This window comes from Vulpes vulpes, chromosome 12 (assembly GCF_048418805.1).
Source record: "Vulpes vulpes isolate BD-2025 chromosome 12, VulVul3, whole genome shotgun sequence".
NCBI classification, from domain to species: domain Eukaryota; kingdom Metazoa; phylum Chordata; class Mammalia; order Carnivora; family Canidae; genus Vulpes; species Vulpes vulpes.
This window is the reverse complement of record NC_132791.1, coordinates 19,721,353-19,735,804: the sequence shown is the minus strand read 5'-3', so window position 1 is coordinate 19,735,804 and position 14,452 is coordinate 19,721,353. Positions and strand designations below refer to the sequence as shown.

General features: G+C 45.3%; 1 protein-coding gene across 5 annotated transcripts in view; it reads left to right on the top strand.

Annotated features, from left to right (window-relative positions):
* Positions 1–12,866, top strand: part of CCDC180 (coiled-coil domain containing 180) — a 66,662-nt gene extending 53,796 nt beyond the window's left edge. For all 5 annotated transcript variants that reach the window (XM_072727884.1, XM_072727886.1, XM_072727888.1 and 2 more), the window contains 6 exons: positions 3,254–3,414; positions 3,957–4,094; positions 4,602–4,713; positions 7,309–7,414; positions 8,198–8,333; positions 9,503–12,866. In XM_072727884.1, coding sequence (XP_072583985.1) covers positions 3,254–3,414; positions 3,957–4,094; positions 4,602–4,713; positions 7,309–7,414; positions 8,198–8,333; positions 9,503–9,634 — 785 coding nt within the window. In that variant the 3' untranslated portion in view covers positions 9,635–12,866. The remainder of the gene's footprint in view (positions 1–3,253; positions 3,415–3,956; positions 4,095–4,601; positions 4,714–7,308; positions 7,415–8,197; positions 8,334–9,502) is intronic.
* The last annotated feature ends 1,586 nt before the right edge of the window (positions 12,867–14,452 follow it).

The following is a 14,452-nucleotide window of genomic DNA, read 5'->3' as shown; positions in this document are numbered from 1 at the left end:
TTAGCGCCTGCCTTCAGCCCAGGGTGTGATCTTGGAGTCCTGGGATCGAGTCCCACATGGGGCTCCCCGCAGGGAGCCTGCTTCTTCCTCTTCCTGTGTCTTTGCCTCTCTCTGTGTGTCTCTCATGAATAAATAAATAAAATCTGAAAAAAAAAAACAACAAAAAAACCCTGTCCCTTCATCCCTGCCTCAGCCCTAAGCACCACTCAGCTACTCCCTCTTTAGATTTTCCTATTGTGGGCTTGCAAATGAATGGAACATATACCATGTGGTCTTCTTTCATTTTGCATAATGTTTTCAAAGTTCGTCCATTTCATTGCAGGTGTCAGAATGTCATTCCTTTTTTATGGCTGACTCTTTTTCTATTGTGTGCGTGTACTGCAATTTTTTTTATCCATTCATTGGTAGACATCTGGCTGCTTTGCCCTTTGGCTACCGTGAATAACGTTGCCACAAACATTCACACACACGTTTTGTGTGGACATATGTCTCGGCTGTATGACTAGGAGTGGGATTCCTGGGGCATATGGTAACTCTGTATTTGACCGTTTGAAGAAAACTTTCCACAGGTATTTGTTAAGAGCCTACTGTATGCCTAGCCTGTGCTGGGCTCTAATGACCCTGATAAACACAGCCTCTTAGAGAAGAGGGACATGAACACAGGCAGATAGACTGCATTGTGCCATTCACATTTATTCTAACAACATTAAAGAAGCTGTGAAAACATACCCGGTGCCTACCTTTGCTCATTTCTCCATGTTCCTCTGCATCTTTGTCTATAGCCATGTATGTTGTATACAGTTGTAAGTCCTAATTGTTCCTGCCTCTAAGGCCTGCTGTCTTGGTTGAGGGGCAGCATGGGTAGAAGAGGGAGAGGATTAGGGGACAGCCAGACCTAGGGTCAAGACCCAGCACTGCCGTCTCCCTGCCTTATGACCTCAACCCAGTCACCTCACCTCAGTTTCCTTGTCTGTACACTGGAGATTAAGACAGCACTCACATGCAGGGGTTTTCTGAGGATTAAGCTGGCTGCAGAGACCTGCCACATCCAGGGAAGATCATCCATGGTGGCTGTCACTGTGGAGTGACTGGAATTCAAAGTACTGCAGCATTTTGTTTCTCTAGCTCAGAATTTCCCCACGTGAACTCTGGGATCCCATCCTCTATGACCTTCCTCAAAAGAAAGCTTCTGTAGGAAGTCAGTGGGAGTCCAGTATCCTGACCAACTCTCCCAATGAAAACATTTAAAAGTATTGGATATAACATTTTTGTGATAAAGTCTTTTATTTTTTTTAAATTTCTTTTAAGCTTATTTATTTATGATAGTCACACAGAGAAAGATGAGAGAGAGGCAGAGACATAGGCAGAGGGAGAAGCAGGCTCCATGCACTGGGAACCCGACGTGGGACTCCATCCTGGGTCTCCAGGATCGCGCCCTGGGCCAAAGGCAGGCGCCAAACCGCTGCGCCACCCAGGGATCCCAGTGATAAAGTCTTTTAAATGTATTGATGAACTACCCATAAAGCAAGAAATATAACAAGGCCCTCAGATTGAGTGAAAATAGAAACTCCAGGAGAGAAATTGTACAGTAACACATTGCCTGAAGGCCTTTGCTGACTCCCAGGTGAATTTGAGCTTTGTTTCTATGGCCTCCAGGGCCTTGGGAACAGGAGACAAAGCCCCAGACCACCCAAGATGGAAAGTCTGGAAGGACAAAAGCCACAGAAAACTGCCCCACCCCCCTCACAGGGCAACTGCTGCAGAGTAGGGTGAATGAGACAGAAACCAAGTCCCCCTTTCCACTCCCACACCACTGCCACCACCAGTGACCAGAAGGAATTGTTTTTTTTTTCTTTTTTTTTTTTTTTGTTTTTTTTGTTTTTTTTGTTTTTTTTTTTCAAGATTTTATTTGTGGGATCCCTGGGTGGCGCAGCGGTTTGGCGCCTGCCTTTGGCCCAGGACGCAATCCTGGAGAGCCGGGATCGAATCCCACATCGGGCTCCTGGTGCATGGAGCCTGCTTCTCCCTCTGCCTGTGTCTCTGCCTCTCTCTCTCTCTGTGTGACTATCATAAATAAATAAAATTAAAAAAAAAAAGATTTTATTTGTTTATTCATAAGAGACACACAGAGAGAGGCAGAGACACAGGCAGAGGGAGAAGCAGGATCCCTGATGGGATCCTGATATGGGACTCCATCCCAGGACCCTGGGATCATGCCCTGAGCCAAAGGCAGATGCTCAACCACTGAGCCACCCAAGTGCCCCAAAAGAAATGGTCTTATTAAAAACTCTGCTACCAGGTAAAGCAGAAGGAAAACTCCAACAAGAATCCATCACTGTAAAGCAGCCTCTGTGCCTGAGTTCGACTTTATTTTTGTGGATCATCCAAAAGACTTCTAGCTGATAATTTAGCTTAAAATGATTTTTAAAATGATTTTAGTTGTCCCCAGATGCTTATCTGGTAGAGACACTACAAACCCTCTCTAGAAAAAAAAAAAAAAAACTCGCCTTCAATTCAGACCTCTAAGGATTCTCACAAATCAAATGCCCAGAATAAGAGCTCCCAGTAAAACACACACACACACACACACACACACACACACACACACACACACACACACGTAAAGGGCCCCTTTAGCATGAGGCAGAAGAATGAGATCAGTAGAGACTTCGGATTGAACATATCAGACACAGAATATAAAATCATGTCTTTATTTGAATTAACTAGAAAAGGATACTGGAAGCACAAATAAGAAGGGACTAAGTAGATAGGAAAGAAAACCACATAGAACTTCTATATTGGAAGAATAAATAGTTGAGATTTTTAAATTATGAATGGCTTTACTATCAAAGAAAATATCTAAAATTCAACAGAGAAAAATAAAGAGATGACAATCTGGGTGAGATGTAAAGGGATATTGATGAAAAGGTAGGTCTAACATAGAGCTGCCTAGGGGTCTGGAGGGACAGAAGGGGCCTAGAGTTGAGGCAGTCTTTGAAGGACAACTCCTCAAGACTTGCTGCACTTTTCTTCAGCTGTAGAGTGTTGAAGAAAAGTCCTTTGAATTTGCTTAATCCAGTGTTTTCTATACTGCTCTGACCACATGACCCCTTCTGATGAGATAGTTATTGCCATGTTGTAAATCAAGTCTTTCTCTTTGGGTCACTGCTTTGGGATTTTGTGGGAGTGATTCCTTCAGAACCTTGGTTTTGCTCTGTCCCTTCCTCTGGTCCCCCACCTCCAATTACTATAGAATTGCGGGCCCAGATGAGGAGATTTGAGGAGCTGCTGCCCCAAGTGTGCTGGCTGGTAATGGAGAACTTCAAGGAACACCACTGGAAAAGATTCTGCGCCTCTGCCAATGAGATCCGAGGACAGTTCTGGGATTATCAGGAGAAGCTGGAAAAAAGAAAGGTGGGAGCCCCAGGACCAATCCTTCCTCTCTGGGACCAAGAGCCCTGGGAGCTCAGAAATGGAGGTGGGGCATAGGCAGAACTGGCTTGGCTGGGGTTGTTGGATAGGGGGCTGATGGGCACGGAACATTAGAGAAATGCCTTCTTCATAGAAGGTGTTCAATAAACTTCTTTTTAGATTTACTGGGTGGGTCTGCTGTTTCTTTGGGAGTGTGATCCTTGACATGAACAACAATGGTCTTACTGGTCCTTGGTGGCATGGGACATAGATGCCATTGATTTTATTGGACTAAGGACCTGGTTGTACTAAAGCAACTGCTCAGTTCTCCCAGTCCCTAGCCCTCAGTGTCAGCTCCAGCCATGGCCCTATCTTACCTTCTCTGCCTCTTCTCTGCTCATCCATGGCCCTTCATACACCCAGGTCAGGGCACACATCATTCTGGCCATGGCCATGATTATTAGCAGAGGACATGGGCCAATGACATTTTGGTCCTGACCTAAAGACCAAGTCAAAGTCCCCACTAATTTATGGATTGTTTGAAGGATGAAAATGCCCACAAGCTCCATCAAAATCTCGGACATCCTGCACATTTCCAAGAAATGGAGTCTCTGTGTCAAGTGGAAGAGAAAAGGCAGGACGATTTAGACACTGTGATTATGACAACCAGGGAGAAGCTTGAGGTCAGTGGTGCCATCAACTCCCAGGTGTGGGTGCTGAGGGCTGTACTACCCCCAGGGAGATTCCCCTGGCTGACAGTCCAGCAACAGCGCTGAGTATGGCCCCTAGCTGGCACCCTGGTGGAAGGGGGGGCATGAAAGCCCACAGGTCTTAGAGGGTTGGCTGCTTACTATTTGCTGGCTTAGTGAGAATCTTTGATTTCTAAATTAATTAACCACAAAATTATCAATGGGAATCTTTTTTTTTTTTTTTTTTTGAGATCCATGTCTATTTATTACTCTTCAGTGAATTGTTTGTGTGTGGCCATTGTTGAATCATTTCCTATCTTGAAGCCCAGTCAGCTCTTGGGAGAGGCCTCTTGGCTGAGGACCAGATGCCACGTACCTTGGACATAGCTGACACATGGCTTTGGTCTTGTCTCACCTGCTGGCTCCCCAAGTCCTCCCTCAGCCTGCCGTGAGAGGCAAGCTCCTCTCCCTGCAACACCAGATTCCCCATGTTTCACTCAGGAATTCACCAGGAAATATGGCCGGTTTTTCATAGCCAGCTTGGCCACCTTTGCCGAGAAGTTCTTGCTGCAGTTGGATGAAGTGGTCACCATCGATGATGTCCGGGTTGCAAGTAAGTGGTACCACCAGCCTTGTGCCTGGGGCCCAGGGGGTTGGTGAATGGAGGGTGATGGGCTGGGGGCATTTGTTTTTCCCCAATTCCACCAGAATGAAAACAGATTCTCCACTGAGAGGACTGATGAATTTTTGTTTTCATTAAAAGTAAGGTTTTTTTTTTTAATTAAAAAAGCAAACACCTCTCCCTCAAAAAAAAAAAAAAAAAAAAAAGAAAGAAAGAAAGAAAGAAAAGAAAAAAAAAGAAGAAAACACTCAAAGGGTCAAAGATTATATGTAAAAAAATAAAACCCTAATAGTAAATATTTTCATAATCTTGGGGTAGGGATAGCTTTCCTAAGTATGAGATGAGAGCCAGAAGTCATTAAGGAAATGGCAGGCACTCCTCTATGGCCAAAATAAAAACAAAGAAAAATGTTGAAAAATTGAAAAATACACCACAAGCTGAACAGATATTCTTAATAAGCCATAGGTCAAAAAAAGACCTAACATCCCTGTGGCATAGGTTAAATTTGTAAAAAGAGCCAAAGGACAAACATGTGCAGTTCAGAAGAGAAGCAATTCGTACAGCCAGTGAGTATAAAAGATGCTTGACCTTGACGGTGAGGATGAATCATGAGAACAAAGACATCTATTAAGATATCATTTTCACCCACAGCCTGGCAAGGTTTTCAAATTTAGTGACAAGCAGCCCTGGTGAGGATGTCAGAAAGCCCAAGCACCACAGAGACCCTTGGAGAAGCACATGTCAGTATCGCTGTGTCAGAGAAGCCTCTGTCAGTACCTGTCACAACTGGGAGCGTGTGTACCTTTGACCTAGCAGTTCTAACCCCAGGAATTTATGCGACAGAAATACTTACCTAATTTTTCAAGCATACCTTTTCAAGTATATTCACCACAGCCCTGTTTGAGATTGCAGAGAATTGAAAATGACACTAACATCCATGTATAGAGGATTGGGTCAGTAAATTATGGTCCAATGTATGAGTACGTATGATGCAGCTGTCAAAGTGGGTGCAGTGGGTCTCCACATGCCAATGTGGAAAGTTGGGGGGATACTGTTATGGGAAAAACAAGTCGATAATTGGTATTTACCTATGATAGCATTTTTTTTTAAAAAATTGCATATGTGATATAAACATGTGCACTTACATATATATAAATGAATCTGTGTGAGACACAGACAGAGACAGAGAGACATAGAGAGTGAGAGAGACAGAGCCTGAGGGACGGGTACAGGACTGCTGACAGTGATCAGCTCTGGTGGGTGGAACCGTGAGAGACTCCTAAAATTGTTTATTCCCCCCCGCCCCGTTAGGTGATGTTTAAATTTTCATCATGTCTGTATTACTTTTACAACTATATAAAGATTTGAATCATATATTAAATGTTATCCATTTATCACTTAGTAATTAAAATATTTTTATTTTTAAAAGTTTTTTATTACAAGGACAATAAGAATTTTTTTATAGTAAAACTAAAAATATCAGTTTCAAAGGAGGTGAAGAGCACAGTCCTTCTACCCACAACTAAGTGCCCTTAACATTTGTTGTCCATCCTTCCAGTTCTTTCCTTTGGGGCACAGGCCGGAGTGTGTCTGCCTGTGTGTGTGTGTTGGGGAGTGTTACTGGGTGTGTGCTCTCTTATAACTTAATTCACCCTCAGGTGACGTTGGCCAAGCCAGTCAGTCACCTCCTTGAGCGATTTCTCTTGCTGGGTGTTGTAATTTATTAGTTACTCCCCTGCAGTCGAACGTTGGGCCATTTCCTGTTTTTCACTCCATCCTTGTGCTGAAGGGAACATCTGCATCCTTAGATCTCTATTCTGGGGCAATAGGTTCCTAGAAGTGGACTTTTTTGGGTCAAAATGCATACGCATTTTGAGGTATCAAGCATTTTCTGGAGGTCTTTTGTTGAGGAAGCAGCACCTGCCAAGGCACTAGCGATGAGGCCCAAGAGGGAAGGCACTCTTGATACCTTGGAAGGAACCATAGAGCTGGGGGGCCCCCCTGGAGCAGCCCCAGAGAAGCCTCTCTTGCTATAAGTCAGGCTTCCCAGCCGAGCAGCATGGCCCTGCCCTCCACAGCAGGCAGATCAGGGCTGCTGCTGTCTGCTGGCTTGCACACCACTGGCACAGCCCCCTTGGGAAAACACAACAAAGGACAGTCAGCGAGCCAGACATCAGAAGGACAACAAGTATATGTTTGCCCCAGGGGTAGTTCTTAGTTCAGAACCCATTTGAGATAGTATAAACCAAAGAATCTTATCTGGAAGCTCATGGAAGCTGCACAAAGGTCAGAGCATCGTGCTCTGCACGATGGAGCGCAGAAGAGCACTGAAACCGTACCCCCCCATCCATCAGCCAGACCCTCTGCCTGCTGCCACTGGCCGCCCCCCTGCCTCCACCCCAGGCCCACAGATTTGGTGCTTTCAGCTTCTCTGTGGGGCCAGGCTCTGCGTCCCACTGGAGATTCCAAGTGGGGAAGAGAGGAACAAACAAGCCCTCATCCCTCCAGACGTAAGGTCAGGGGGAAATCCTCTTGATGTCAGCCTGTGAATGAGGCCATGGTCATAACCTGTCTTTTGCCTGCTAGAGATGGAGTCCCCCAAACAGAAGACATCAATCCTCATACGGAGGAAACTCGCTAGGCTTTCCCTGAAGGAAGAAAGTGAGAAGCCCCTGATTGAACGGGGGAGCAGGTAAGAGCCAAGAGCATTGAGGAATACCACCCACGGCTGTGTTTGCTGGAGCACAGTGCAGTGGACTGGTTAGGGGCACCTGGAAGCCTTAGAAAGGCACTATGTTCTAAGCCTCAGTTTCCTTACCTGTGAAATGGGCACGTCAGCCTACCTTCCATGGTATTATTATAAAGAGAAAGTTTAAGGAGATTGTCTTTAGAGTGCCCCTGGCACATAGTAAGAGCTCAGCAGCTATTAGTTCCCTTTATAAGAACCAACAAAGCGGCCTGCAAAGAAAGGGAGGCCCCTCCCAATGTGGGGCACAGTCTCGAGTCGCTCATAGCACTGTGAGTCACCGTGCGTGAGCTGCCACAGTGTTGCACAGTTTGTTGCCTGTGCCCCAAGAATGTGGCTCTAGGAGAAGTCAGGCAGTGATTTGCCCAGCACAGTAGGAAAAATAGGCCAGGAAAAATGGGCCTGCCACCCGGCTGGCCCCCTCCTGAGGAGACAGGCCTGGAAAAGGGAGACAGCCAGAGCTGTGGCAGGCCTCCCCTCCCCCTCCACGCAGAACCCAGACCCTCTACATGCACTGGACTTAAACAGTGTGAAAGTACAAGAAAGAACTTAAAGAAGCTTAACGTTAAGTGCTCAATAGGGTTTTCCTTTTAATGAAGATGTTTCAAACATGATCTTTAAAAAAAAAAAAAAAAGATATGCTAAACATTCCCACCAGGATTGGAGGGTACACTGTGAACCATGAGGATGACAAGCCCATCAGGCTTTTACATACATGTTTATTTGTAGGAAGTGGCCAGGAATCAAACCCACTGATGTCACCATCCAATATAAGATTCTCCTCCGGAAAACATCATCCATCACCACCACCAAAACAACCCTGGGCCACCTGGCAGCTGTGGAAGCCCGAGATGCCGTCTACCTGGTGAGCTGACAGACAGGGCAGGGGCGTGCATGTCCCAGGGAGCACAGGGTGGCTCAGTGTGGCTGCCTTGGGAAGAAAGGAGCATCCCATCACAGGGTGCCCTGATGTCTGGCCCATGGAGCAGATGACCCTTGGCAGGGTGCCCCAGGGCACAGTGCCAATGCTCAAGACAGTTAATGTTCTCAGACCCAAGGATGGGGTCTGTGGGTAATGTCCAGTCTCAGTGAGAGTGTGGGTCTGATGGCTTGGGCCCCAGTGCTGAGGGAACCCTGCCAAGGGACACCATACCCAGATTGGGGGATAAAGGAGGACCTTCTGGAGGAGCAGTTGAGTCAGAGTGAGGGGGTACAGTAGGAAGAGGCACAGTGGCCATGGGAGCAGTGGGTGGCAGTGGGTGGAAGAGGCGGCAGTTACTAAGCACCTGCGGTAGCTTCTTTCCTCAACACGAGGTATCTTGTTGACTCCTCACAAGTATCCCACGAGGAAGGTAGATGTGTCCTCATTATTGGTGAGGACACTGAGGCTTACAGGAATGTGTCCCCCTCATGCCACTCTGAAGTAGCAAAGGCAGGATTTGAATCCAGTGCCTATTAGACACCCATGGGGCCTGCCTGAAGAGGAGGCTCTGCCCAGATGCCACCTGTGGGAGCTTTGGTTCTGGTGCCCAGAGAGGAACATTGTCTTGCCTGCAGACAAGATAGGCTTATCCCTGTACTCGGAGAGCCCAGGCCCTGCCCTGGCCACCACGCCAAACCCAGGGTAGAGGGGACAACTCTGGTGTGTTCAGTGAGGGCTCAAGATGTAGAGGGATCAGCCTTACAAGGGAAGCTGAGACCCTTGAGCTCCAAGGAGGCCGCAGTGCAGGATGGCAGTTAGGAACGAGTGCAATCCAAAGTCAGGGAAGTGGATCCTAGTTCCTGCTTAGACTCTTTCTAGCGGGGTGGCCCCAGGCAAGGTTTTGAGCCTCAGTTTCCCCATCTCTAAAATGAAGAAAACAACTGGACCTGCCTGATGGGTGGTTGGCAGATTACATGTGAGATGATTTGAGGAACTCTTGCCAGTGCCTGGAGTAGATTAAAAGCTACTTGCCAGCGGCTTATAGCATTCCTTTAGGGCACAGAGTGCAGAATTCCCTTCTCATCTGCCTCCTCCTGCTGCTTTGCTCCCAGAAATATTTAGCACTATTTGAAGAGGAGCTGAAGAAGATCCAGGATGACAACATGTCACAGGTGAAGGTGGCTCAGTGCTGGAAGGACAGCTGGAAGCGTTCCGTGCATACCATCCAGAGCCTGTACTTGTAACACCCTCAACCCTCCCCATGTAAAGGCTTATTTTTTATAGATTCCTTCTCTCTCCATCTGTCCATCTGTTCATCCATTCATCCATCCATCCATCCATCCATCCATCCATCCCTGCTCTATACCCAGCACTGTGCTTCATCAGTGACCAGGACATGGTGTGGTCCCTGCCCATGTGGAGATCATTTCCAATGAGGAGGACAGAGGTGAAAGGGGAGTTCCACATGATTAGCAGGGATGGTGGGTCACAGGAGTGGGCCACTTAAAATAGAGACCAGTATGTCAGAGGACATAATTCCAATAGGCATGCTTGGCACTTCCATCTTGGAAAACAAAATAATTAAAATGTATGGGCACAAATATATTTTGTGTTTAATAGTATAAAATAATTACAGCCATGCAACCAACAAAGAATTAATCCAGTCTTGATTGGGTATCTGTCTGGCAATTTGCCTGACCAAATTATAACATTTTGAGGAAAATCTTCTAGGCATGGGCCCCTTAGATCTTGTGAGACTCATATCTTTCTCTCTGGAAGTCTCCATTGTGCTATCTTCCTTGTTGATTCTATCTTCCTGGATTAGGTGGCCTAACCATGCCAAGTCTCATTGGTCAGGAGCTTTCCGTGGCACTTGGATGGGCTGTGTACATTCCTTTCTTGACTTCAACTCCTGTTTCTTTTACCTGGTTTGTGTTTTGACTTTGTATTAGTTTGGATTTTCCCATGCTTTACCTCTGTTAATGACTTGATGAGGTAGGCTTTTGCCCCCATTTTGCAGGTGTAGAGACTCAAGTCCAGAAGGCTGAGTCAACCTGCTCAAAGGCACACAGCCAGTATAGAACCCCAGCATAATTTTTGTTTCCCCCAAAGTGGACAAGGACTTGAGGACAACTCATTTGTTTTGGAAATTATCCCAAGAAGCATGAGTGAGACCATGGTGAAGGGGAACCTGGAAGGAGCCCTGGCCTTGCTTCTGGCCCCTGCCATTCCCCACCCCCACCAGGCATGTCCCGTCCTCATCACTTGTCCCTCACTCTGCATCACCTGTCCTCTGACCTGTCACTGACCTGGCTCTCCTGACGCCACTGTCCACACTAGGGGCTGTGAGTTCATTGTAGTTCCAGAGGTGGACTGCAAGACCCCAGTTCTGTCTTCTCAAAGCTACCCTTGGGACCTTAGGGATTCACCTATTGAGCAGGTATCCGGAAAACGGATGCCACTGCCCCATGACAGAGCTGCCTCCAACCTATTTCTACTCTCCTGCTCATAAGTTCTCCTGTGTCTGTTGTTTCTTGACCACGCCTCCATGTCCCCAACCTGAGAAGTCAGTATGAGTGAGGGTGCCTGTGCATGTATGAGGGAGTGGAGAGGAACATGATCTTATATGGAGAGAGTATAGACAGGGGTCCCCCTAGGATCTTAGAGGCTCTCACCATCAAGTAAATCCCCTAGGGAGATATTGAGCCCTGGGCTAAAACTCTTCCTTTTCCTTTAGACTCTGCTTACCTCTTGGGTCCCAGACCAGTCCCTGACTCACTCTGGGCCTCAGTTTCCCAATTGTGCAAGAAGAGACTGGATATAGAACCACATAAGTGAATGTTCAGTGAGGTCAGGCTCCATCAAAACAGGCTGGGATGTCAGGGTGGAATGGCGTGGGTGCAGAAAGGAACATAGTGCATGGCTGCTAGGCACACACAAACGGGCTCTAGGGAAGAGCCAAGAAGATGCATACACGTGAGTTGACGTGTACACATGTGCATTGCACAAGGGGCTCCACACATGAGGTTGGTCTCCTTCAGTCAGTTCTGTGCACCCCACAGCTGCTGAGGCCTGGGTCACATGTTCACCACCGGACCCAGGGAGGGGTGTCAGTCTCATGTAACTAGGACAGAGGGTGCGGAAGGGCAATTCCCCAAAGAAATACTGATGAACTGTTCCCAGAAGAAGAGGACATGATTATCAGCCAGGCAAAAGCACCCAGTCTCAGAACTATGCAAGCTGCCTCCATATCTGTCTCTGCCACTATGCACAAGGGGCTGTCCCCAGAGAAGGGACCCATTTTGTCCAAGATAACACAGCGATTCCATGGCAAAGCTCATAGTTTGGTTAGGCTTAGATTTGCCTATATGTAGTAAAAAAATAATAATAATGGGCATAAACAAGAGAGAGATTTATCTCCTTCTCATATAAAAGAACAATCTGTTGTGGGACAATGCCAGGGACCCTCACCCTAGGCAATTGGACAATAGCACTGGTTTATTTGTGACTTAAAATAACCAGAGAAAAGCACTTATGTCCAGGAAGATGGGTTGTCCCCTGTAACCCGCCCTTTTCTGTATTAGTAAAACTTTTTCACATCGCCTGCAGAGCAGGACATTTGCTCATAAAACAAAACCAAAACCAAACCAAAGCCCCCAAGCCTCCAAAAAACTCTAGAAGTGGGCAGTCCTTACTGATCCTGGACTGCTCGTCAGGAAGACCCCAGGTCATCGGTCTTTCTCCAGCATCTGAGCATGTGGTTTCCACCATCAAGTCTGCCCCGGTCCAGGGGGGCTGCTGGAACTCCAGCCTGGACCAGCCACCAGGTCTGCACTTGAGACAGCAGGCAGGAGGGAAGGAGGAGGGCAAAAGAGGCCCTCCCAGCTGTGTCTGTGCCACCTGGCTGGCCTCCCTGAAGTCCCACACCACACCCTGATCACATGTCATTGGCCTGCACTTTGTCTTGAGCTGCCCCAGAGATTAGGAACTTTAGTCTTTCCGTTTGTTGAATTGCCACCCAAATTAAAATTGTTGGTTTTTAAGCAAAGGGGGAATGAAAATTGTGGAACTCCATGATAAAGAGAAGAGAGGGTTCTTTTCACGTGCATGGGGCATCCACAGCATCTCATTCACAGAGCAGAGTCTCAGTTCTAAACTGTAGTGCGTGAGTGGGACCTCTACTTTGGGCTTCCAGCAGAATGATGGGAACCACAGTGCTGGCTTTCCTCTGCTTGTCCCTTATCAGAAGATCTGAGAAAAACCTTTTCTCTTTCATAAATGGGGTGGGTAGAGGTGGGGTTGCAAAGTCTTTTAAGCAGGCAACATGTTCCTAAAAAGCTGAGTCAAAATTATATCTCTGTAAATCAAAGAATAGAATCTGTTGACCCCATGGTGTATGACCCTCTCAGTGCCTCTATTCATATACTAGTTAAAATAATAACACACAAAATAAAACTAACAGTTTTATTAAACAGCTTATGGTGAAGTTCATGATTTATTGTTGACTAAAAATTAGTAGAAGAAAAAATATATTTGAAAAACATTTTGATATGCATAATTTGACCTCAGAAAAATGACTTGGTAAAAATAATAATCCCTAAAATTTACAATAGCAGAATCCATAGTCAGTAAATTAGAATCTGGGCCAAAAACCAATTAACATAAAAAAATGGATCCTGATATGAGTAGTTGCAGTCAATTAATAATTAAAGTAGATAAGCTACAATTGACTTTCTGTACTATCTGTTTTTTCTTAAAATGTCTCACTTTTTAACACTTAAAAGTTAGACTTTATATTTTAGAGCAGTTTTAGATTTATAGACAAATTGAGCAAGCAGCACCAAATTCCCATATATCCCACCCCACCTACCCTGACAGTTTACTCTATTTTTAACATCTTGTAATAGTGTGGTTCATTTGCTAAAATTTATGGACCAATACCGGTCCACATTATTAACAACTGAAATCCGTAGTTTACATTAGGTTTTACTTTTTCTGTCATACAATTTATGAATTTTGGCAAATGCATAGTGACCTGTATCCACCATTATATCATGCAGAATAGTTGTACAATGCTTGGATCCCATGTTTCAGCTATTCTTCTCTCTCTTTCTCCCCCAAACACTGATAACTACTGATCTTTTTACCCTTTCTATAGTTTTGTCCTTTCCAGAATGTCAAAGAGTTAGAAATACATTGTATGTAGCCTTCTCAGACTGGCCTCTTTCATCTAGCAATTTGTATTTAAAGTTTCTCTGTGTTTTTGTGGCTAGATAGCTCATTTTTTTTATATTGCTGAATAGTACCCATAATCTGGAAGTATCATGGTTTGTTTTTCCATTCACCTATTAAAGGACCTTTCAGTTGCTTCCAGTTGGGGGCAGTTATTAGTTCCTGTTAAATATCTGTGTGCAGGTTTTTATGTAGACATGTTTTCAGCTCTTGTTGGGTAAATATATAGTAGCATGATTGCTGGATCATATGGTAGGACTATGTTTAGCTTTTTAAGAAACTGGCAAATTGACTTCTGGAATGGTTGTACTATTTTGCATTCCTGCCAGGAACATTCCTGTTCCACACCATTGTCAGCATTTGATATATCAGGAGTTTTTTGCATTAATCCTTCTAATGGGTGTTTGGTGGTGTTTCATTGTGGCTTTAATTTGCAGTTCCCTAATGATATATGATGTTGAACATCTTTCCATGTGCTTAATGCCATCTGCTTATCTTCTTTGATATCTGTTCAGATCTATTGCCCATACTTTTTTATTGCCCATTTTTTTAGATGGTTTGTTTGAGGTATTTTTTCTTAAGTTAATGAGTTTGTTTTGTTTCTGAGATTTTGTTTACAATTTGAGATATTGTTGAGTGTTAGGAGTTCCTTGTGTATTTTGGACATGCTTATTTGCCATCATTACATCATCTTTGCTCAGATGTCTCTTCAGCTCTTCTGCCCATTTTTAAATTTGATAATTGTTTATTTTCTTCCCGTTGAATTTGAAAAGTTCTTTGTGTATTTTGCATCTCAGTCCTTTATCAGATAATGTGTTTTGTAAATAGTT